Genomic DNA, 25224 nt, shown 5'->3' on the forward strand with positions numbered 1-25224 from the left:
AAGACTCAAGACATCACAGGTTTTTCCCTGCACAGATGATTTTCAGCGCGCTGTTAAGGAACAATGGCGCAATATACACAAGCCTTTTGCTGTGCCAAGTAGGTTCAAGCTGCGTTATCCTTTCACGCCCGCTACTGATGAGCGTTGGTGTGTACCGCCTCCGGTGGATCACGCGATAGCGGTTTTGAATAAGTCCACTGCGATTCCTGCAGACGATGCCCCGGTGTTCCGGGATGCCACAGACAGGAGGCTGGAGTCTCTTGCCCGTCATACTTATTCTATTACGGGTTCTATGCTAAAAGCTATATTTGCTTCTCTTATGGCAGCCCAGGCTGTCGCGAGTTGGACGCAGGTGCTTAGACGCGTCCTGGTGGCTGATTCTGCCTCACCGGCGACATTGGATATGGTGGATCAAATCCATCAGGGTGTCATGTATTTGTGTGATGCGGACTTGGATATAGTACCGTTGGCTGCCCGTGTACACAGCGTGGCGGTATTGTCTCGCCGCCTAGTTTGGTTGAAGTGTTGGTCTGTGTACCAATCTTCACGCAAGACCTTAGCCAATCTGCCCTATGATGGATCTCGCCTTTTTGGAGAATCCTTGGATACACTGATAAAGGGGATCACGGGTGGTAAGAGCACGCTCTTGCCCCAATCCCACAAGGCTAAGGCGGCTCCTGGTAAGAAGACCGCTTCCTTTCGGCCCTCTCAGGGGTCCTTTCGTGCCTTTCGGTCGCACTATAAGGGCAAGCCGTTCAAAGGTCAAGGCTCCCAAAAGAAGCCGTGGTCAGGTAAGCAGAAGTCCGGCCAGTCCGGATCCGCTGCCCATAACAATGCGGCCTGAAGGGGCGCCCTCACCCAGTTCTGGGGTGGGGTGACCCTTGCTCGGTTTTCTTCAGCCCTGGCTGGCCCGTGTTCGGGACAGGTGGGTTCAGGAAATCGTTCGATCTGGATACAAGATCGAGTTTCTCTCTCGGCTGGAGAGCAGATTTTTTCCCTCAAATCTTCAACGGTCTCCGGAGCGTTTGCGGGATCTGCACCTAGCGGTGCGGGACCTGAGGGCTCAGGGGGTGGTGGTTCCGGTGCCTCATCGGGACAGATTTCGGGGGTTCTATTCCAATCTGTTCACCGTGCCCAGGAAGGAGGGCAAGGTACGTCCAATTCTGGACTTAAAGGCTCTGAACCGCTTTGTGCGGGTTCGCAAGTTCCGCATGGAATCCCTGCGGTCGGTGGTGGCTGCCCTCGTTCCAGGGGAATTCATGGCTTCCATCGACTTAAAGGATGCGTACCTTCACATCCCGATTTTCGAGGGTCACCAGAGGTACCTTCGATTCGCCATTGCGGAGGATCACTACCAATTCGTGGCGTTACCTTTTGGTCTCGCTTCGGCTCCACGGGTATTCACCAAGGTGCTTGCACCGGTTCTGGCTTTGTTGAGAGCCCAGGGCATCTCTGTCCTGGGGTATCTGGACGATATTCTGGTTCGGTCTGCGACCAGCCAGGGTCTGGAGAAGGACCTGACCGTCACGATGCAGACTCTACAGGAGTTTGGTTGGACGATAAATTATCCAAAGTCTACGCTGTGTCCGTCGGTTCGTCTTCCCTACCTGGGAATGATCCTGGACTCGGTCCAGGTGAAGGTCTTCCTACCGGACGACAAACTCAGGACTCTTCAGGTGGAAGTCGGGTCCCTCAGGGACGCTCCGTGCTCGTCCCTCCGGACGTGCATGCGGTGTCTGGGTTTGATGGTCTCAGCTTTCGAGGCGATTCCCTTCGCCCAGTTTCACACGCGGGGTCTCCAAGCGGGGATCCTGTCTAGGTGGGACGGGCGACCGCAATCTCTGGATCTCCAGATTTAGTTGAGCCATCGCACCAGAAGGGATCTTCTGTGGTGGCTCCAGTCCCCGGCGGTGTCGGGGGGCAAGTCTTTTCGTCCTTTTTCGTGGACGGTGATCACCACGGATGCCAGCCTGTTGGGCTGGGGTGGTGTTCTGGGAGTTCTGTCCGCCCAGGGAACTTGGTCGGAGGAGGAATCCTCCCTTCTGATCAACATTCTGGAGTTGCGTGCAATATTTCTCTGCCTTCGACGTTGGACGGACAGGCTGCAAGGCTGTCCGGTTCGGGTGCAGACGGACAATGCCACGGCGGTGGCTTACATCAATCACCAAGGGGGCACCAGGAGTGCCCGAGCGGCTCGGGAAGTGGCCGACATTCTGTCTTGGGCCGAGACACACGTCCCGGCGATATCGGCGGTCCACATTCCGGGGGTGGAGAACTGGCAGGCGGATTATCTGAGCCGCCAGACCCTGGACCAGGGGGAATGGTCCCTCCACCCGGATGTCTTCCAGATGTTGTGCGCGAAGTGGGGTCTTCCGGAGGTAGACCTGTTCGCGTCTCGTCTGAACAACAAGGTGAAAAGGTTCGTGGCAAGGACGCGCGATCCTCGGGCAGACGTGTCAGACGCGTTGGTAGCTCCGTGGCATCAGTACCGACTGATGTATGCGTTTCCACCGATTCAATTGCTGTCCAGGTTCCTTCGCAGGTTGAACTCGGAACCGCACACGGTGATTCTTGTGGCGCCGGACTGGCCTCGCCGGTCCTGGTACGCAGACCTCTTGAATCTGGCGGTCGACGTTCCGTGGCGTCTGCCTCTTCGAGAAGATCTCCTGTCTCAAGGGCCGATATTCCATCCTGCTTTACAGTCGCTGGCTTTGACGGCCTGGCTGTTGAAACCGAGGTCCTGAAGGATAGGGGTCTCTCCCATGAGGTCATTCACACTTTGATTAACGCGAGGAAATCTTCCTCGGGGAAGGTCTATTACCGTACTTGGAAGGCCTATTTTGCCTGGTGTGAGTCCAGGAGGTTTTCACCTCGCACATACTCGGTGTCTAGGGTGTTATCCTTCCTTCAAACGGGTGTCGACCAGCGTTTGGCGCTGGCTACGATCAAGGGTCAGGTGTCTGCGCTGGCCGTTCTTTTTCAACGTCCTGTGGCGTCTAACTCCTTGGTTAGTACTTTTGTTCAAGGGGTGCGACATCTGGTCCCTCCTAGGAGGGAACCGCTGCCTCCTTGGGACTTGAATCTTGTTCTGTCCGTGTTACAACATGCTCCTTTTGAACAGATCAGGAAGATCTCGTTGTCCATGTTGTCCAAGAAGGTCGCCTTTTTGGTGGCGATCACTTCGGCTCGCAGAGTGTCGGAGCTGGCAGCTTTGTCCTGCAAGTCTCCGTATCTGGTCATTCACCTGGATAAGGTGGTCTTGCGACCTAACCCTTCTTTTCTTCCGAAGAGGGTTTCAGATTTTCACCTCAATGAGGACATTGTCTTGCCTTCGCTCTGCGCGAAGCCTAAACATCCGAAGGAGGTGGAGTTGCATTCCTTGGATGTTGTTCGGGCGATTAGGGTTTACCTGAAATCGACTGAATCTTTCCGCAAGTAGGATTCTTTGTTTGTCCTTTCAGAGGGCCCTCGGAAGGGCATGGCGGCGTCGGCTTCTACCATCGCCAAATGGATCAGACAGACCATTGAACAGGCCTATGCTTTGAAGGGGAAAGTTCCCCCTGTGCCGGTGAAGGCGCACTCTACCAGATCTCTGAGTACGTCTTGGGCCTGTCGTCATGGGGCTTCTGTGGCCCAGGTGTGTAAGGCGGCGACTTGGTCGACCGTGCACACCTTCACAAAATTCTACAGAGTGGATGTTCAGGCATCGGCAGATGCTTCCTTTGGCCGCAAGGTTCTTAGTGCGGCGGTTCCTTAGAGCCCCTTGTTTTGGGCTCCTTGGCTGTTTGGGATATGTTTTTATCCCTAGGTTATTTGTTTTTCTCCTGGGTTATTGCTCCTGTTGAGCAAGTTTTTTTCTCATGTTGCCCAGCTGGTTTCCTTCCTTTGGTAAGGTTCCTTTCTTTGATGTGGAGACTGCGTTGCCTTAGGCGCGGCTGCGTTTCCCACCCCTCATGTTTGCACTGCTTTGGGACGTCCCCATTGTGACGAATATGAAGATGGCGGCGACTGTCGGAGGACGTAAGAGAAAACTGAATTTTTGTAAAATCTTACCTGTAAAATTCCTTTCTCTGAGTCCTCCGACAGTCGCCGCCCCCGCCCCTCTTTGGGGTTTGGTTGTATACTCTACTGCTATTCCACTGAAACTGAGGTATGGATACAGGAAGTAGGAGGGTATTGACTGAGGGGACCACCCCCTGGGGGTGGGATATGTTAAAAGCTTTAATATTAACATATTCTGTTGCCTAGCTACTCCTAAAGTCTAATACCCCATTGTGACGAATATGAAGATGGCGGCGACTGTCGGAGGACTCAGAGAAAGGAATTTTACAGGTAAGATTTTACAAAAATTCAGTTTTTTTTTTTTTCAGATCCTCAGAGTTATTTGCCATAAGGCGCCATGTTACATAGTTAGTGAGGTTGAAAAAAGACACCAGTCCATCCAGTTCAACCTATGATGAGTGTGTGTGTTTATGGCAATAGTACCTTGAGTACCCCTGTATGTTGTGGGTTGTTAAGGTGCCCATCTAATGCTCTTGCTGATTCCACTGCTTGTGGAAGAGAGTTCTATATTCTTGCTGCTCTGTCGGTATAGAACCCTTTACGCAGTTTAAGGTTAAACTGCTTCTCTTCTAATTTTAACGAATGCCCATGAGTCCTTTTGTTTTCCCTTTCACTGAATAGTTTGTTCCCTCTTCTAGGGTCGCCAGTACAGAATTTGAACATTAATATCATATTCCCTGTTGAACTTCCAGTGACCAGTGTGAGAGAGATAACACTAAATTTAACACACCTGAGACCTTGTAACACTAATGGGTCACATGACAGTGGGGAGGGAAAATATCCAATTGGGCCCAATTTGGACATTGTCACTTAGGGGGTGTACTCACTTATGTTGCCAGCAGTATAGACATTAATGGCTGTGTGTTGAGTTATTTTGAGGGGACAGCAAATTTACTCTTTTATACAAGCTGTACACTCACTACTTTACGTTGTAGCAAAGTGTAATTTCTTCAGTGTCGTCTCATGAAAAGATATAATAAAATATTTACAAAAATATGAGGGGTGTAGTTACTTTTGTTGATACTGTGGATATTCCAATTTGTTGGCAAATTTCCATATGTTTGGGTAATGTTCCTTTCTTTTGGACTGTGCATGTAACATATCAGCAAAATATCACAGGGGGGTCCTGACCACTTCAACACCAAGAACAACCAGACATATATCTCGCCACCTGTCATTCCCGTAGAGCCATCTGCTGCCAGGAAAACGACTATGGTCACCTGGACACCGCTGAGGGAGCTGACATCTTCCCTCCACGTCTCTTCCGGGTTCAGTGTCTCCGGCGCTGTGAGTGGCCGGAGCCGCGATGACGTCACTCCGGCGCATGCGCCGCTGGTGTCAGCTGCACTTATTTTGGCACTTTAAAGACTGTTTATTCACTTGAAATCACTTTAATGGACTAGCACCTTGCACTTTTGATTTATCTTTTCAATTGATGCGATTTATCTGATTTTGACATGTAATTATCAGATAAGAAAGAGGAAGTGGGCTGTATAAGGTATTTACTGGCAGAAAAAAATGTTTTACTATCCAAAGGTAAAACAAGGGCAGAAGACTTAATAGATGGAAAGATGAAAAAACGACTGAAGAGCCACTTTAAGTAGTAAATGTTATATTTGCCTTGAGATCAGCTTTAAGCACCTTTTCAGTGGGTTCTAGCCCACAGTTTATTCATTTTATGTAAGGGTTCATGACTGTGTGAATCTTTCTGATCCGGTTTTAGAGTAACCTGTAGATTCCCATTCTTTACTGTTTCCGCCTATAACTTATCCTCGTCTCACATCTAATCTGCCAGAGTACAGCGAACGTCCGATAAGAAGCCAGCTTCACACAGCTGTTGGGTTTCATGGCGAATTATAGCTGAGCCTCCCTCTGTGAATAAGCGTAAAGAGTTTCCTGTTTTCACGGGGGGCCTATTTATTCTACTCGCATGTTTTTAGATTGTGGTTAAAAATAGCATTTGGAGCTTTTACAAGCTTTGGGAGAATATGGGAAGCCGGCGCAGAAACCACGTAAGAACTGAAGACCTAGAAATATAATTTACTGTATCTAAGCCACATGTGTCAAACACAAGGACCGCGGGCTGAATCTCGCCCTCCAGGCCATTTCATGTGGCCATCGCAGCTCCCTCATTCATCTCCACTCCCAGCTTATTCTTGGCAGCAGCACAAGGAAAGGGTGGTGCGATGTGATGTAAGGCATCATCCCATTACAGCATCTACGTACTGGACTGCGCAACAGTCATGTGAATGCTGGTGCCTGTGCAATTTTTGGCTGTCTTTACATGTCTGTCACTGATCAGGCCTCTGCTGAAGGCTCTCACCTTTTTGGCTTGCTCTAAAGTTAGAGTAAAGTCTCAGTGATTATTTGGGGAGAGTAGATGCTTCCCCCTGCCTATAGCAGGCTAATGACATTATCTTACTCTAGGCAAAGTCACCTGAGTAAAGTTCAATGTTTTTTAATGGGAGAGTAAAGCTTTTAGGAAAATCAATGTGGTTGTAAACGATCACCTTGTAAATCAACCCACTCTGTTTGATATATAAGGTAAAACATTTGTGTGTAGATTTAAAAAAAAATATATATATATATTTTTATCACTTTTTTAAGTGATCACATTCCCTCTGTTTCCTCTGTTCTCAGTTGCATAAGAGCTGGTAGAAGGAGAAGCAGCAGCACACTGAGCTTCCCAGTGAAAGACTGTGCAAGTGAGGGGGGTCATGTTAGGACAAGTCTGATCATTGGAGGAGAGTACACTGAGTTCCCAGCATAGCTAGAGAACAGGCCATGCTGTGCTTTCCTTTGTGGCCAGTTTTTATTAGGAAAGCAGAGGGACTGACAGGAACACCAGGGATTTCACATAAAGGAAGCAATACAAAGAGAACAGGATATTTTCTCATACAAGTACATGGTACAGCAGGCACATATCAGGAGTATGAAATGATGGGGTAACAAACAATTTAAGATTTTGCTGTATATTATGACATGTTAAAAATGTATTTATGCAGACTTGAAAAGTTACAAAAAGCTCCACTTTCCTTTCTAGGTGGATTACACTGGTGGATTTGAACCATTCAATACTCTTCGATTTAGCCAGAAGTTTGTGGAAAAGACAGCCAATCCTAAAGATATAATACATTTTTTCAGACACAAGGAGCAGAAGGATAAGAAAGGTTAGTTTATTTGCCCAATTATGCATTTGTAAGTAAAAACAGCTTCTGATATACTTGTATTAAATTAATACTTCACCAATCATGACTCCTGATTTTGCTGCTTTGGCGTTGGGTAGAAAGTAAAGTTAGGTTCTCCTGTAGAAAGCTGATCTCTTTTCAAGTCTACATGCAGCTTTTCAAAGATAATTTAGACAATGTGCACTTCCAGTGCTGTGGTAACAGTTTGGAAAACACCCTTTTCTGTTTCATCATGACTGTGCACCTGTACACAAAGCCAGATCCATAAAGACATGGTTTGGTGTGAAGGTACTCTGGTGAATTGCAGAGGGCCCTGAACTCAAGCCTACTAAACACCTTTAGTATGAACTGAAATGCCAACTGCAATCCTTCAATCAATAAGAACAACCCCTGCACATGCTGATTAACAACATTTACATGGGGAAATACTTCACCAGCCTATGGCACTGTCCATGTGTCCACTTCCTACTGGATGTATGCCTTTTAGCAGATATGTCCTGGTCACTGCAGCTCCTCTCGCACTCCACTGGGGGCGGGGGGGGGGGATAAAAATCAATTCCAATCTGTAATAGAGGGAAGCGCACGCAGACCTCGGGCAATATCGCTTTATTATAGGACAAACGGTACAGTACAGTTAAAATGCACTCACATATTTTCTTCTTTGCAAACGCATATCGGCATCTTAACAGAAGCTCCTCGCTCCTCCCGTCCCTCCAGATAGTATCACTCCGGTCTCCTTTCCTGTGGCTCCCGCCGCTGTGACCCCGCTCTCCCCTACTTCCTGTTTACGGCTCCACCGTCGGGTCACTATGTGTCGGTACCAGTGCGCCTGCGCACCAGTCCGCCATCGTCCACCGCTACACAGGAGAGCCTCAGCCGAAGCCACAAGCAGTAAGGGGCTACGGAGTGGAGGGTTCAACACGGGTACTGTACCGTTTGTCCTATAATAAAGCGATATTGCCCGAGGTCTGCATGCGCTTCCCTCTATTACAGATTGGAATTGCTTTTTATCCGCCCCCCCCTGTCTGCAATCCTTGTCTTCTCTTCCATCACCATTACCTTATGTTACAATTGCTCTTTTGGCAGAATGGGCACAAATTCCCACAGACACACGCTATAATCTTGTTGACTGCCTACCCAGATTTCCATGGTTTTGGAATTAGGGGTCCAACAAGCTCATACAGGTGTGATAGTCAGGTGTCCACAAACTTTTGGCCATATCTTGTAGATAGAAAGTCTACATGCCTGGGCTCAAGATTTTGTAGCAAGGTGAACAAGCCTGAGAGGTGTCTCTGCCCAAGTTGTTCTGGCTGCACAGTTGACCACAGTGTCATAATGTGCTTATATTCATAGCTCCACTGATTGTCCTTAAAGCAATATAAAAAAGTGCTTTCCATAAAAAAAAAAAAAAAATAGGATAATTATAATTACCTGTCCTGCTGGTCGTGCGTCCCCAAACCTCCTCCTCTAGGTTCTTTCGCCAGTAGTTTGTTTGGCTCAAGCTGGCCTAAACAAACTATTCCCTGAAGCATCAGCTCAATACACTATACAGTGCTGTGTGGTAGCATCTGTATGAGGTTTTCCTGTCCTGTTCTCAGAACAAAATCGAGTCAGTCTTGGCGCTGCCCAGTCTTTCGCCTGAAGCCTTGTTTTTTGTTCTGAATGAATTCAAGGCTTCCTATGATTGGCTGAGATGGAGAGGCGGGTGTCTGACATTAAAATGTCTAGCTTAGCCAATCAGGGGAAGCCTTTTATTCAGTGAGAAAATACAAAGCGTCCAGCAGATAGCAGCATGACACAATTTAGTTCTAGGGATAAGACGTGAAGTTCCCGTACCGCTAGCGTGGTCGTAAAGTCAGAAGGTTTTTTTTATCTTGATGCATTCTATGCATTAATATAAAAAGCCTTCAGTGTGCAGCAGCCCCCTCCCTAATACTTACCAGAGCCCATCTCGATCCAGCGATGTTGCAGGAGTGTCACAACCGCCCGAGACTCTCCTTCCTCAATGTGTGAGATGTCAGCATGGCACCATTGGTTCCAGCTGCTGTCAATCAAAGTCAGTAAGCCAATGAGGAGAGAAAGGGGGTGGAGCCGGGCAACAGCTCTGTGTCTGAATGGACACAGGGAGCTACGGCTCGGCTCAGGTGCCCCCCATAGCAAGCTGCATGCTGTGGGGGTACACAACAGGAGGGAGAGGCCAGGAGCGCCGGCGTGGGACCCGAGAAGAGAAGGATCTGGGCTGCTCTGTGCAAAACCACTTTACAGTATAACATGTTTGTTATTTTTAACAAAAAATCACTTTAGTGCTTCCATGATGTAGTGGGCTCTTTTGTAATACTACATGTCTTGGTTTGACCTTGTAATTGTTTTTACTTTTTTATTCATCTCCTGGATATGTTTTCAACTGTATGGAAAGGCTGGTTTCTAATAATTTATAATTGAAACATTAAATCTTCTGGATGATATTGCGTTGCCTGTGAGTGTGTGGATGCCAGGTGTGGTTTTTGATGTATGATTTGTAGCTGCTTAATGTGACATTAGCTCTGCGCTTCCTTAGGGCCGGTTTCCACTAGTGCGACTTGATGTGCGACTTGACACATGTCAAGTCACACAGCAAGTCAAAAGCCATTGATTTCAATTCGGCCCGTTTCCACTGCCGCGACTTCAGTTGCGGCGACTTCAAAAGTAGTTTGTGCACTACTTTTGAGCCGGCTTCAGTGCGACTTCCCTCTATAATGAGGGACAAGTCGCACTGAAAGCCGCAGTTTACTTTCGCTACGAAGTCGTGCTAGAAGTAGCACGACTTCGTAGCCGCGGCAGTGGAAACGGAGCCTCAGCACATGTAATATCACTTTGATATGTGAAGCTCATGCAGAGTGTCATTTTTAAAGCCATGTATGTCTAGCTGGGATGTGAGCACATTACACCGTCTCTGAATTTTCTATGTGGTAAGCATCTCAATTTTCTTTGCAGATAACATTGTAATTAATTTTGGGAAAATTGAAGGCAGGCAGTCCTCAGAGCTCACTACGCTTCGGGTGGAGGATCTGGTGAAACAATATTTTCAGACCGCTGAGAAGGTAAATGTGATGTATTTTATATATACAGGAATGTGCAAAAGACTTAGGCAGGTGTAAAAAAATGCTGTAAAAAGGAATGCTTTCAGAAATATAATGTGGTTAGTTTATTTTTGTCAATTAACAAAATGGAAAGTAAAAAAACAGAAGAGAAATCCAAATCAAATCCATATTTGGTATGACCACCTTTTGCCTTGAAACCAGCGTCAATTCTAGATACATTTGCACACAGTCTTTGAAGGCACACGGAAGGCAGGTTGTTCCACACATCTTGGAGAACTAAGCACAGATCTTCTGTGGATATAGGCTGCCTTCTGTCTCTTCATGTAATCCCAGACAGACTCGATAATGTTTAGATCAGGGCTTAGTGGGGGCCAAACCATCACTTCCAGAACTCCTTGTTCTTCTTTGCGCTGAAGATAGTTCTTAATGACATTGGTTGTATGTTTGGGTTCCTTGACCTGCTGCAGAATAAATTTGGGGCCAATCACACGCCTCTCTGAACGTATGTCATGATGGATAAATATCCGCCCGTATTTCTCCTCATCGTTGAGGACACCTTTGATCCTGACTAATTCTCCAAATCCATTTTCAGAAACGCAGCCCCAAACTTGCAAGGAACCTCAACCATGCATCACTGTTGCCTGCAGACACTCCTTATTGTACCGTTCCCCAGCCCTTGCGCAAACAAACTGCCTCCTGCTTCAGCTAAATATTTCACATTTTGACTCATCCGTCCACATTACCAGCTGTCATTTGTCTTCACCCCAGCCTATGTTTTCATGCGCAGGACATGAAAACAGGGCTAAGTGACTCAACTATGATGCGGTTTTGAAGGCAAAGGGTGGTCACACCAAATATTGATTTGATTTGGATTTCTGAAAACATTCCTTTTCACAGTACCGTATAAATCTTTAAAATGTATATATGTGTAAAATATGTTAAGCCTAAACATTATTTCTCTTTCGTTCATTGACGGACACAGCTCCTGGTATTCATAACCATTGGGTTATACTGCCCCCTACAGTAGTAGGACACTAGGCAGAAAAAAATTCTGGCTACACCCATGTACACTCTCAGGGAGTATACCCCCACTCTCTGCTATAGCCACTGCCTGCCTAGTCAGGAGTAAGGACCTAGTTCCTTGCTGGGATCTTTGGTCCTGGCAAATTGTTTTCTTTTTAGATAGAATTTTTTTCTCCTGGGTTATTCCTGTGAGATCTACGATTAACTGCCGGACTGGGCGACAGGCTTGGATGTTCTAGATCCAGTGGTCACCCAAGTCTGGCCAGTGAGCTTGCGTAGACCTCAGCTCCGTGCTAGGTCGACCACGACGTAGCCCCACTGGACGGGGGTGGCCTGCGAGTTAAATTCCTCACTAGGTCGCATATGACCGGGGTCTAGGCCCGAGTCACAGCATTCCTCCTGGCCAACAGCCCCCCATTTAGATGGAGAGGGGTTCTGTCTAGAGCTGTGCCCGCCTGGTTCCTGGTATGGTGAGTAGCTGTCCCTCCCTCTCCCCCTGGAGGGTTTTGTGGTGGACATGGGCCCCTCCTTGGGACAGTTGGACCCCCGGGTTCCCCTCCTTCCTGCAGGCACCCCCCTTGCCGAGTCCCTCATCCTGCTGACTGGCAATGGGGGCCGGTGAGGGGGGGGTGCGCTGCCGGCGACTGGACAATCGACTGTGTGGGGAGGGGGGGTTACCTGGTGGAAGCCCCTCCAAGGATCTGTCCTTGAGGCCTGGTCTCCCAATCCTGGGTCCCTGTATGCCTCGTGGTGCCGCCATTTTGTTGTAGCCTGTGTGTTCTATACACGGCGGCAATGTTTGCGTAGTCCGGCGGCCATTTTGCTGTTGTTTGCCATTAAAAATAGCGGCAGCCATGACAGTAAAGCCCCGTGGGCAGCGATTTTGGCAGTGGGAGACCTTCCTCATCCCCCGGTGCTGACTCCTGGATCATTTTACTTCTTGATCCCTGCATGTGTAGTGCAGATTATCCTGGTGGCTGCAGGTGCTTGTCTCTGTGGGTGATGAGTCTGGTGGAGTCCTCTCTCTTTTTGCTGAGGATCGCTTGGTGCTTTGTGCCTGGCAACTGGGTGGTGCTGCCAGCGCGGTGATGGTTGTCCCTTAGCAGTGTTTTACACATTTTTGTGGGGTCCCCCTGGTGACTCATGGAGTCTTTGGAACACATTTCCCCACCTGATCCCCTCTCTGAGACTGCGGGGCCCTCTGGGTCCCAACCATCCATCCATGCACTGACAGGTGGCTTGCGGGTGACAAGCTAGCAAAAAGCGCCCTTCGCCTTCCCCTGCCTCATCTGTCTCATCAGTTCCTGAATCTGATTCGGCCGTCGCGGACGTTTGTCACCCTGCTGGGTCTGCAACCACACGCCTGGAATCCTCTGAAAGTGAGGATGATTCCTCCACGTCTGTATATGCGCACGACAAGGCACTGGTAAATGCACTGATTTTATTTGTACGTGAGACCCTGAAGATGGAAGACGCAGCTGAAGCTGCGACAGAGGCGCAGGTACTCTTTGGCACTCACAAGTGATCCAGAGCGGCAAAGGTGTTTCCTTTCCCTGCCTATTTTGACATAATTTTCTCCAAAGAGTCATTTTTGGGTGCTTAAGCACTTTGCTAGGCGTTACCCCTATGAAGAGTCCCTTCTTAAGAAGTGTACTGTGCCACTGGTGGTGGACCCTTCGGTTTCCAGATTAAACAACGCAACCATGATTCCGGTTGAAGAGTCCCCGGCCTTTAAGGATCCAGCTGACCAGAAGGCAGAGGCTGTGGCCCACCATATGTACACCCTGCCTGGTTCAGAAAAGAGGCAGGTATTCACCATTGCCCTAATGTCGCAATCTCTGACCGAGTAGGCTAAGCTCTTATGCCGTGACCTGGAGGGGGAACAGCGGAGCTGGTGGACCAGCTGGTCCAGGGGCTGCTGTTTATCTGTGATGCCTCTTTCGATGCGGCTCCCCTGATGGCTCGCCTAGTTTTGGCAGTGGTCCTTCGGCATGTCTTTTTGCTCAAGTGCAGCTCAATCTTCAAAAAAGGCCTTGACTGATCTTCCTTTCCAAGGAGATTGCCTGGATGATATCATTAAAGGTCTCACAGGGGGAGAAGAGTACTTTCTCTTACGTCCTCCGACAGTCGCCGCCTCCTCTAAGTCATCACTATTGGGTATTGTCCACCTATCCGTAGGAATAGCTAGGCATATAGACTTAGTCAAAAGACAAAACGCATTAGCATATACACACCCACGGGGGCTGTCCCATCTGGTCAATACCCCCCCTGCATCACCACTCCCAACTCAGTTTTAGTTTGCCTAGCATCAGGAATAGTCAGGCTACCTTGTGCTGGGGCTTCAGTCTCAGCCTTCCTAAATCTTTTATTTGATTTTCTTTTTAAATGTCAGTTTTTTCTCTCACTTTACTAGCTGTTTATTTTGTCAGCTTTAGTGTTTATTCTTCGGATGAAGATGGATCATGCGGTGCTGGGATTCGGACTGGCCGCCCTGGTTCTCCAGGGCACAGAGGGTCAGATGGACCCCCAGCCCGCCATCGAGCGTTCAGCTATGGTTCGCCCTGGCATTAAGAACGACCCATCCCTGTTCGCTGCAGGGATGCAGCCGTGAGGTGGCTACCTCACAGGACTCGTCTGCGGTGCTGCAGTGTCATGTCCCTGGCTCACGGCACTCCCTGTCAGAAGAGGACGGAGGTTTATCCGTGCATGGAGGCTCCCCACGCCATCGGGTACAGGTAAGTACTTTTCTGTGTGGGGCCTCTGCCTGGGGTAGCAGTCTGTGTTGCTGTGTGTCCCCATGTCTGTGCCTGTGTGACTCCCTGTGCGATCCCTGCGGGGTTCGCTTTGTGCAGATCTGTATGTTTGCTGGGGGTCCCTGTCCCTGTGTCACCTTAGGTGCATGTTTGGGGGTACAGACTTGTGTGTTGTGCGGCGACCGCTGCGGGGGTATATTCGCGCGGTCCGCCATGTTTTTACTATGCACACAGATATGGCCCCTCTGGGGCGAGTATACAGGTCACTTTGGCGCCATCCGCCGCCATTTTGTGGGCGGTAGAACGATCGGTTCGGCCGCATGTCGGCGGCCATCTTGGTGTAGCCTCCTATGCATCCCTATGGGGCAGCCATTTTCCCTGGGGTCTGGCTTATAGCCAGCCCCCTCCAGCAGCATTTCCTTTTCCTCTCAGGCAGCAAGGACACAGGTAGCAACGATCTGCGGGCTCTGCAGTTTATCTCTCTGTCTTCTTCTGTATACTGCTTCTGGCTCAGTTTTCTTTCTCCTTTTGGGGGTCTTCATAGCTGTGACAGTAGCGGTGGGCTGCGCACTCCGCAACGCTATTCAAGGGGACAGTACACTACTTTTTTGCACTGTAGTTTTTTTTTTATTATCTTGAGCCATGGATTCTCAGGAAAGCAAGTTTCCTCCAGCTTTAGTGGGGGGCCCCAGTTCTCCTGTGGCGCCGCTGCGACCTGATCTGGCTGCTGTAGTTGCGACTTTAGTGGCAAATATGGAAATGCTGATGTCTAAACGGGCTGCGAGAAAATGGCCTAGGCTGTCTCTCTCTTCTGATTCAGATGGGGATATGGCTGCTGCTGCTGCGAGCGTGCCCTTTTCAGGGTCCCGCTCATCCTTAGACCCCCCGGGGTCTGAGGGGGAGGCTGAGGGGGAGGGTGTTGATACATCCTCCCCGGGGTCACCTGAAGAACGGGCGACCATGGATGAGTTGATTATTTCGGTTAAGGATACCTTACATTTGGAGAATGAGCCCAATCCTCCGGGCGTTGTGTCCTCATTTGGGACGCATAGGGCCCGCAAGTCTGTGCTGGTTTTTCCCTGCCCAGCTGAATTTCATTACACTGTTAATGAAATGTGGCGCACGTTAAAACGTCCATTCCTGGTACCTAGTCGGTTCAAATTGCTTTATCCTTTTGCGCCGGCTACGGAATCACGATGGTGTGTGCCTCCACAGGTAGATCACACCGTGGCCGTGCTGAACAAGGCTACCTTGGTTCCTACTGAGGATACCCCGGTTTTCCGGGATCCCACGGACCGGCGGTTGGAGTCTCTAGCCCGCCATTCCTATACGGTGGCGGGTTCGTTGCTCAAACCCGTTTTCGCGTCTGTTATGGTGGCTCAGGCGGTGGCTGATTGGATTAAGATGCTTAGAAGCAACCTAGTGTCTGATGACGTGCCGCCTGCCCGACTGGAAATGGTGGACCAGATCCATCAAGGAGTCATGTATTTGTGTGATGCTGCCCTGAATGAAGCTCCCTTGGTGGCTCGCCTCTCGAGTGTCGCGGTACTTAACCGACGACTGATATGGCTGAAGAGCTGGTCGGCCGACCAGTCCTCGCGGAAAACGGTTGCTGATTTTCCCTATGCTGGCTCTCGCCTTTTTGGCGAGGCGTTGGATACCCTGGTAAAAGGCGTCACGGGGGCAAGAGCACTATGCTACCCCAGAACCCGAAGAACAAGTCTTTCCGAGGCAAGCGGGGTTCTGCGCCTAGATCCAATCAGGGGTCCTTTCGTGCCTTTCGGAACCAATCCAAGGGCAAGCCCTTCAAGGCCCAGGGCAACCAGAAAAAACCCTGGGCGGGTAAGCAGAAGACCGGCAATGCCGGCTCGGCGGGACACTCCGCCTCTGCCTGAAGGGGCGCCCTCACCCATTTCTGGGGTGGGGGGACGTTTGTGCGGTTTCCTCCAGCCTTGGCTGCTCCGGATCTCGGACAGGTGGGTCCAGGAAATTGTTCGATCAGGGTACAAGATCGAATTCCTTTCCAGGCCGGCGGACAGATTCTTTCCCTCCAATCTCCACCTGCTTCCGGGGCGTTTGCAGGACTTGCATCAAGCGGTGCAGGACCTTCTTGCCCAGGGGGTGATTGTCCCGGTCCCTCATCGGGACAGATTTCGGGGGTTTTATTCGAATCTGTTCACTGTGCCCAGAAAGGAGGGCAAAGTGCATCCTATTCTGGACCTGAAAGCGCTGAACCGCTTTGTGCGGGTTCGGAAGTTCCATATGGAGTCTCTCCATTCGGTGGTGGTCTCCTTAAGTCCAGGAGAATTCCTGGCCTCGATAGATCTGAAGGATGCGTACCTGCACATCCCCATTTTCGAGGGTCATCAGCGGTACCTTCGGTTTGCTATCGCAGACGATCACTACCAGTTTGTGGCGTTACCTTTGGGTCTCGCTTCGGCACCAAGGGTGTTTACCAAAGTAACCCTTGGTTACCGGTTCTGGGCCTGCTGAGGGCTCAGGGCATTGCGGTCTTGGGTTACCTGGACGATCTGCTTCTGAGATCGCGTGCCAGCCAGGACCTAGTGCGCGATCTGTCCATCACGTTGTCTCCATCGCGGCGTCTTCCCTATCTGGGAATGATTCTGGACTCCGCTCAGGCGAAGGTGTTCTTCCCGGAAGACAAGCTCCGGACTTTGCGGGACGAACTCGGGTCCCTCAGGGACAATCCGTCCTCATCACTCAGGACCTGTATGCGGGGCCTGGGGTTGATGGTATCGGCCTTCGAGGCAATTCCCTTTGCTCAGTTCCACACGCGGGCTCTCCAGACGGAGATCCTGGCCAGGTGGGACAGACTACCTCAGTCCCTGGATCTGGAGGTCTCCCTGAGACACCAGACCAGATTGGCTCTTCTTTGGTGGATCCAGTCCCCGTCGGTGACGGAAGGCAAGTCCTTCCGTCCGTTGATGTGGACAGTGGTTACCACGGATGCCAGCCTGTCGGGCTGGGGTGGAGTCCTGGGCAACCTGTCTGCCCAGGGCACTTGGGCGGAGGAGGAGTCCTCCCTCCCGATAAATGTGCTGGAGCTACGAGCGATAAAACTCTGTCTCTTCCAGTGGTCGGATCGTCTCCGGGGCCTGCCTGTTCGTGTACAGATGGACCATGCTACCGCGGTGGCTTACATCAACCACCAGGGGGGCACCAGGAGTGCTCGAGCGGCCCGGGAGGTAACCGACATTCTGTCTTGGGCCGAGACTCATGTCCCGGTGATCTCGGCAGTTCACATTCCGGGTGTGGAAAATTGGCAGGCCGACTATCTGAGCCGCCAGACCCTGGACCAGGGGGAATGGTCCCTTCACCCGGAGGTCTTTCAGATGCTGTGTGCGAAATGGGGATCCCCAGATGTGGATCTGTTCGCATCCCGGCTAAACCGAAAGGTGGAAAGCTTCGTGGCAAGAACGCACGATCCGTTGGCGGACGCCTCGGATGCGTTGGTGGCCCCTTGGCATCAGTATCGTCAGGTACGCCTTTCCTCCGATTCAGTTGCTATACCGGTTCCTTCGCAGATTGGCCTCGGAACCGCACATGGTGATTCTGGTGGCACCGGACTGGCCTCGCCGGTCCTGGTACGCCGACGTTGTTCACCTGGCAGTGGCACCTTCGTGGCGCCTGCCTCTGCGGGAAGATCTACTGTCTCAGGGTCCGATCTTCCATCCTGCTTTACAGTCGCTGTCTTTAACGGCCTGGCTGTTGAGACCCAGGTCTTGAAGGACAAGGGTCTATCCTCTGAGGTTATCCCTACCCTGATCAAGGCTAGGAAATCTTCCTCTGGTAAGATCTATTACCGTACCTGGAAAGCCTACTTCACCTGGTGTGAGTCCAGGGGGTTTTCCCCTCGTTCTTACTCGGTGTCCAGAATCTTGGCTATCCTCCAGTCTGGAGTAGATCAGCGCCTGGCGCTGGCCACAATAATGGGCCAGGTGTCAGCACTGGCAGTCCTTTTCCAACGCCCTGTGGCGTCTCATTCCTTGGTGCGCACATTCATTCAAGGTGTGCGACATTTGGCTCCTCCCAGGAAGGAGCCTTTACCTCCATGGGACTTGAACTTGGTCCTGTCCGCATTGCAGCGTGCTCCCTTTGAAAATATCAGGGAGATATCGTTGCCTCTGCTGTCGAAAAAGGTTGCTTTTCTTGTGGCGATCACTTTGGCTCGCAGAGTGTCGGAGCTGGCGGCGTTGTCTTGCTGCTCCCCTTACTTGATAATTCACAAGAATAAGGTGGTGTTGAGAACACCCCCGTCCTTTCTTCCCAAGGTGATCACTGAGTTCCACCTTAATGAGGAAATTGTCCTGCCTTCGCTTTGTACGAAGCCTAAGCATTCAAAGGAGATTGCTTTGCATTCCTTGGATGTTGTCAGGGCGATCAGGGTTTACCTGAAGTCTACGGAATCCTTTCGGAAGACGGACTCTCTCTTTGTCCTTCCTGAGGGACCTCGGAAGGGCATGGCTGCATCGGCAGCGACTATTGCCAAGTGGATCAGACAGACCATTGAGCAGGCCTATGCCTTGAAGGAACGGGTTCCGCCCTTCCCTGTTAACGCGCACTCTACCAGGTCTTTGAGTACTTCCTAGGCCTGTTGGCATCGGGCCTCGGTGGCCCAGGTGTGCAAGGCGGCGACTTGGTCGTCGGTGCACACTTTTTCCAAGTTCTACAAAGTAGACGTTCTGGCATCAGCTGATGCTTCTTTTGGCCGCAAAGTTCTCAGTGCGGCTGTGCCATGATGGACCCTTGCATTTTTTCTCTGGGTCCCTGGCTGTTGGCATTTGCTTTCCTGGGCTGTTGCTCCTGTTGAGTATTGTTTTTTTCTGTTGCCCAGTTGGTTCTTACGGTGCATGTAAGATTCCTTTCTCTGATGTGGGTACTGCGTTGCCTTTTCTACGGTTGCGTCTCCCACCCCTCATGTCTATACTGCTTTGGGACATCCCAATAGTGATGGAGGAGACAGCGACTGTCGGAGGACGTAAGAGAAAACAGAATTTTTGTAAAATCTTACCTGTAAAATTCCTTTCTCTGAGTCCTCCGACAGTCGCCGCCCCCGCCCCTCTTTTGGGGTTCTTATTACCTACTGCTATGCTACCAAACTGAGTTGGGAGTGGTGATGCAGGGGGGGTATTGACCAGATGGGACAGCCCCCGTGGGTGTGTATATGCTAATGCCTTTTGTCTTTTGACTAAGTCTATATGCCTAGCTATTCCTACGGATAGGTGGACAATACCCAATAGTGATGACTTAGAGGAGGCGGCGACTGTCGGAGGACTCAGAGAAAGGAATTTTACAGGTAAGATTTTACAAAAATTCCGTTTTTCTTCCGCAGGCTACTAAGGGCAAGGAACCTTGTCGTAGACATAGGCCTTCCTTCTTGGCTCATAAGAAGTCTTTTCGTCACTCAGGGTCGAATGACAAGGGCTCAAAGCCTTTCAGGGCCTTTTCAGGAGGATCCAAATGAACCTGGTCTGGCAAGCCAAGATCGAGCTTCTCCAGACCCGTGGACAAGGCTCCTTCAGCATGAAGGTGTGCCCTCACCCATATCGGGGGGTTCGGGGGGAAGCCTTTGCTGGTTTTCCCTAGTGCAAGTGAGTCCACAAAGTAATTTGGCCTGGCTACAAGATCAAGTTTCACTCTTGTCCCCTGACAAGGTTCCAACTTTCGCCTGTCCCCAGACTGCTTACAGGGCCTGTTTGAGCAGTACAAGACCTGTTCCTTTAAGGGGTGATTGTCCCAGTTCCGACTTCAGAAAATTTTCAGGTTTTATATTCAAACCTGTTCAGAGTCCTCAAGATGGAAGGCAAAGTGCGTCCAATCCTGGACCTCAAGGCGCTAAACTGCTTTGTGCGGGTACAGAATATCAGAATAGAGTCCATTCGAATGGTGGTGGCATCCCTGCGTCAGAGAGATTTCTTTGCCTCTATCGATATCAAGGATGCCTACCTTCACATTCCAATATGTGGCAGTCACCAGTGTTTTCTCCGTTTTGCTGTGGGAGAGGCAAGTTTGTGGCCTTACCCTTTGGTCTCCCCTCTGTTCCTCGGGTCATCACAAAAGTGTTAGCCACTATGCTAGCCTTACTACGCCAACAGGGGATGGTGGTACTGGGCTACTTGGACGATCTCCTTCTGCAAAAAGAGTCTCCCTCTGCTCTGGTGGACAACCTGGAGATCACAATACAGATTCTGAGGTAGTTCGGCTGGATTCTCAACTTTCAGAAGTCTGCTCTGGTTTCCTTCATGAAGCTGTATTATCTGGTCCTGACTCTGGACTCGGCCTTAGCCAGAGTGCTTCTTCTGGACAAACTCCAGAAATTGCAGTCTGCAATTTGTCTCCTGCTGTCAAACAGATGGTCATCCCTCCGGACTTGCATGCGGGTGCTGAGCCTGATGGTGTCTACCTTCGAGGTGGTTACATTTGCACAGTTCCATACGAGGTCCCTGCAAAGGGAGATTCTAACTAAATGAGACAAGACTCTCCCAGTATCTGAAATATCAGATCTGTGGAACGATGGAGTCCTTGTTATGGTGACCTCATGCTCCAGCTTTTTGCCTGGGAAAATCCTCCCTTTACCTTGTATTGGACAGCGGTCACCATGAATGCCAGCCTGTCCGGATAGGGAAGCGTCCTCGGCAAGCATTCAGCTCAGGGGATCTGGACGCTAGAAGAGTCTAAACTACCAACCAATGTCTTGGAACTCTGAGCGATCAGACTGTGTCCGGATCATTGGACGGATCCTCTTGAGTGTTATCCAGTGCGCATTCAATCGGACAATGCCACGGCAATGGCTTATATCAAATCATCAAGGGGGCACAAGAAGTGTCCTGACAGCTCTGGAGGTAGCCGGCATTTTAAGGTGGAAAAACGGTTTGTTGCAGCCCTCTCCGTCGTACACATTTCCGTGATGAAAAATTGGCAGGCGGGTTATCTCAGTTGGCAGGCGTTGGACCACGGGGAGTGGTCCCTTCATCCGGAGATGTTTCATCAGCTGTGTCTCCGGTGCAGCACTCCTGAGGGGGATTTGTTGGCGTCTTCGCTCAACAGAAAGGTGCAGAGGTTTGTGGCTCGGTTAAAGGATCCTTTGGCGGGCACCACAAACGCGCTGGTGGCCCCATGGGGTCAGTATCGGCTGAATTACGCCTTCTCTCCTCTCAAGCTTCTGCCCAGACTTTTACGCAGGATCGAGGCAGAAGGGATTCTGGTCATCTTAGTGGCTTAGTGGCATCTTAGTGGCTCCAGACTGGCCTCATAGGGCTTGGTACGCCGATCTGGTGCGGATGGCCGCCGACTTTCCTTGAAAGCTTCCTTTCAGGGAGTATCTTCTGCACCAAGGACCGATCTTCCATCCTGCTTTACAGTCACTGGCTTTGACGGCTTGGCTGTTGAACGCCAGGTGCTGAAGGCTAGGGGTTTATCTGAGTTGGTGATTCCTACCCTGTTGAAACCCAAGAAACCTACTTCTAGGAAGATCTATCATCGTACGTGGAAGACGTACATTGCATGGTGTGAGTCTCTTGGGGTTTCTCCTCACTCCTTCTTGTGGCTCGGATCTTAACGTTCCTTCAACAGGGGGTTGAACAGAGTCTCATCAAGGGCCAGATGTCGGCTTTGGCGTTCTTCTTCCAACGACCTTTGGTCACACAATCCCTGGTGCGTATCTTTTTTCAGGATGTTCAACATTTGGTTCCTCCAGTGAGGGCTCCGTTGCCACCTTGGGATCTTAATTTGGTGCTTTCAGCTCTGCAGAAGTCTCCTTTTGAAAATAATTGGGAAATTCCCCTGCTTACGTTGTCTCAGAAGGTGGCCAGAAGCTTCCACTTCTGCGTGTAGGTTGTCGGAACTGGCGGCGCTATCGGTCGTTCACCTTACTTGTTGGTTCTTCGCCCCTGTCCGTCGTTCCTTCCAAAGGTTTTTTCTGATTTTCATTTGAACAAAGACATTGTGTTGCCTTTCCTGTGTCCCAGGCCTGGCAGCTACGGAGTCTTTCAGAAAGTCAGACTCTCTATTTGTGCTCACGGATGGACCTCGAAAAGTGTTGTCTGCTTCCTCTGCGCCCATTTCCAGATGGATCAGACAGAAGGTAGTTCAGGTCTTTTCCATCAGGGGTCAGGTTCCTCCTTTCCCTGTCAAGGCGCACTCTACTAGGACGCTTAGTGCCTCCTTGGCTTACGTCATCAGGCATCAGTGACATAGATTTGCAAGGCAACTACCCGGTCATCGGTGCACACTTTTACAAAGTTTTATAATGTGGATGTGTTGGCATCTCTGGATGCTTTGTTTGGCCGCAAGATTTTGCAGGCTACTGTTTAAGAGGACCTGATGCTTTTTGAGGGTGTATTGTTTTTTTTTAGGTGAGCTCCCATTGTTTGTTTGAGCCCCTGTTGCCTGGTTTGCTAATGTTTAGCCTTTGGAATTTTTTTGGGTTTTCCCACCCCTCATGTTTAACACTGCTTTGGGACATCCCAATGGTTATGAATACCAGGAGCTGTGTATGTCAATGAACAAAAGAGAAAATTGGATTTTTGACTTACCATGAAATCCATTTCTCTGATGTCTATTGATGGACACAGCACCCACCCCTCTCCTGACACTGCTTGTTACAAAACTGAGTGGCTATAGCAGAGAGAGGGAGTATACCCCCTGGGGCTGCCCATGGGTGTAGCCAGAATTTTTTTTTTCTGCCTAGTGTCCTACTCCTGTAGGGGGCAGTATAACCCAGGGATATGAATATCAGGAGATGTGTCCGTCAATGAACATCAGAGAAATGGATTTTACGGTATGTCAAAAATCCAATTTTTTGAAAGGTAGTATACCTTAAAGGGGTATATGTGCAGTGTATTGTCAGTGGGCACCCTAAAGCGTAACTAAACTCAAGAACCAAAAAGTAACATGTTTCAGCTTACCACTTTTTCAGACTTTCCCCTCCTCATTATCAACTAGTGATCTTGCAGGTAGCACAATACCTTTCCCAGGGTGACCGCACTCAGTGACTGTACTGTATGTATAAAGGAGCAACGTTGTCACTTTAGGATAGGACTATACAAGGATAGGCTCGTTCACACTAGTGGTTGTGGAGCTGTAAAACCCTGTGGTATCGCCCCCCTACCGTTACCCTCTTTAGCTGCAGAGGCAGTGGTCAGGGGTGTATGCATGCCATAATAGGAGTTATAGCTCCTGTCACTTCCAATTGAACCTGCAGTTTTGACATGCTAGTGCAGCGGTTAAAGCATATTCATTTTCCTCCAGTTGCTGTCTGTATGTCCTTATAATTTTTATTTCATTTTAAACTGCTATCTTAATTTCTCTGCAACTAAGCCTCTTTCATCCAGAGCTGCAGAGATACAATCTCTACAGAAAAAAACATATATTTGTTTGCGTCAGCAGCAGTACAGGGATCTGGAGAGCCATCAGTTTGTTTACCCTTCTTGAAGGAACACGATCATGAAAAAATATATCTTGATTAAATGTATGTGGTTAGTACACGTCATTAAAGTATTTAGTGTTTGAGTTTCTTAAGATTACATTACATCAGTAAACTAAAATCCATAGTGAGAGAAATGCGGAAGCTGGAAAGACTGACCACCTTCTGAATATGCAAGTTGCCTCAGGCTGTGTTTAAACTTATCTGAATTTGATGCGGGTTTCCCGGCATCCAATTTGCATGACAGGAGATTGTGACTGGCTCTCAATGGAGCCAGTTCACACATCTCTGGGGCGGCATCGGAGCAGATTGCACAGGGGTTCTGTGCGTCCATGGCTCCATTTCAGGTTGGTATTCAGACTTAAATTCAGGCCTGATTCGTCCCTAAAATGGAGAACAGGGATGCACCAGAACCCTGCTGTCAGCCGCATATATTTCAAGTGTGAACCCAGCCTTACTGTGTCTGCATTCAGTACTTTGATTCACTGATCTAAAACAAGCAATTAGCAAGCAAAGTAAACGTACAGTCAGATCTCCTAAACTTAATGCATGTTTTAGGACAGTGACTCAAAAAGTAAAGTGATTGTATAGCTTTCTTTTTTTTAAAAAAATAAAAATAAACATGTCATACTTAACTTCTCTGTGCAGTGGCTTTGCACAGAGCAACCCCGATCCTCCTCTTCTTGGGTCCCTTGCCGGTAGTGCTCTTAGCTCCTCTTCTGGCTCTTTCCCTCTGCCGAGTGCCCACCATTAGAAGCCTTTTCCTATGGGGGCACTTGTGCCTGCTTGATCCCAAGCTGGGATGTTAGAGTCTATTCAGACACACTCCGCTCGACCCCATCACAGCTTGCTCTCTGTTCACAGGGTTTTGACTGACAGCAACAGGAGCCAATGGCTCCCATTTCTATTGGCCAAGCCTGTGAGAATGGAAGAGCTGCTGCAGACGGGTCCAGTGCTGGATCAAGACTGGGCTCAGGTACTATGAAAAAAGTTTTTACAGCTCTATTAAAAAGGCTTTTACATTAATGTAGAGAATGCATTAAGGTATATATAAAAAAATAAATGTTGCCTTTACAAGAACTCTAAAGCCTTTTGGTTAGCATGTGTACTAAGAAATAAGACTAAAAAAGAAAAAAAAAAAAAAAAAGAGGGTTTAGCGCACTCAGCTTTCATATTTTCTCAAAACGGGTTTTCTTCAGTTAGGATGAAGAAATGCTCAGTAGAAACATGCTACTTTATCTAACTTCAGCTGCCCTTCAGTAGAGACACCCTTTAACCTCAGACAGATATAAAACAAATCCAATTAATGCTGTTATGTATGCATTAACAATTGCTAAAGCCTCATGGACACAGTTGTATGGTAATAAGCAGGCTCTTCTTGCCAGAAGCTTGTAAGATCTTCTGAAAAATGCTGTCTGTATGCTGCATGCATGTAAATGTTTCTATAATTTACTGCACTTACTAACTTAGATGTTCCCTAATGTTTACTAGGACGCTAGGCGGTTTCGAGCCGCCTACATTTTAGCAATGAAGAATGGTAGGTGGCATGAGAGCTTCTTGCCACCTATCTCCTGTTGCCTACCATACTCCATTGTAGGATACAGGTGGCTACTCAGGGAAGCCTCCTAGTGTCCTCTGTTTCTGGGACCCAAATGGCTTCCTAAGAAAGCCAC

General features: G+C 49.4%; 1 protein-coding gene across 1 annotated transcript in view; it reads left to right on the forward strand.

Annotated features, from left to right (window-relative positions):
• Positions 1-25224, forward strand: part of MRE11 (MRE11 homolog, double strand break repair nuclease) — a gene marked incomplete at its 3' end in the record, with an annotated part of 586107 nt that overhangs the window by 338227 nt on the left and 222656 nt on the right. Inside the window, exons 11-12 of the mRNA XM_082248202.1 lie at positions 7106-7232; positions 10224-10330. Of these exons, the coding sequence (XP_082104328.1) occupies positions 7106-7232; positions 10224-10330 (234 nt within the window). The remainder of the gene's footprint in view (positions 1-7105; positions 7233-10223; positions 10331-25224) is intronic.

The sequence above is a fragment of the Pelophylax lessonae genome (genome assembly GCF_965119305.1).
Source record: "Pelophylax lessonae genome assembly, chromosome: 2".
NCBI classification, from domain to species: Eukaryota; Metazoa; Chordata; class Amphibia; order Anura; family Ranidae; genus Pelophylax; species Pelophylax lessonae.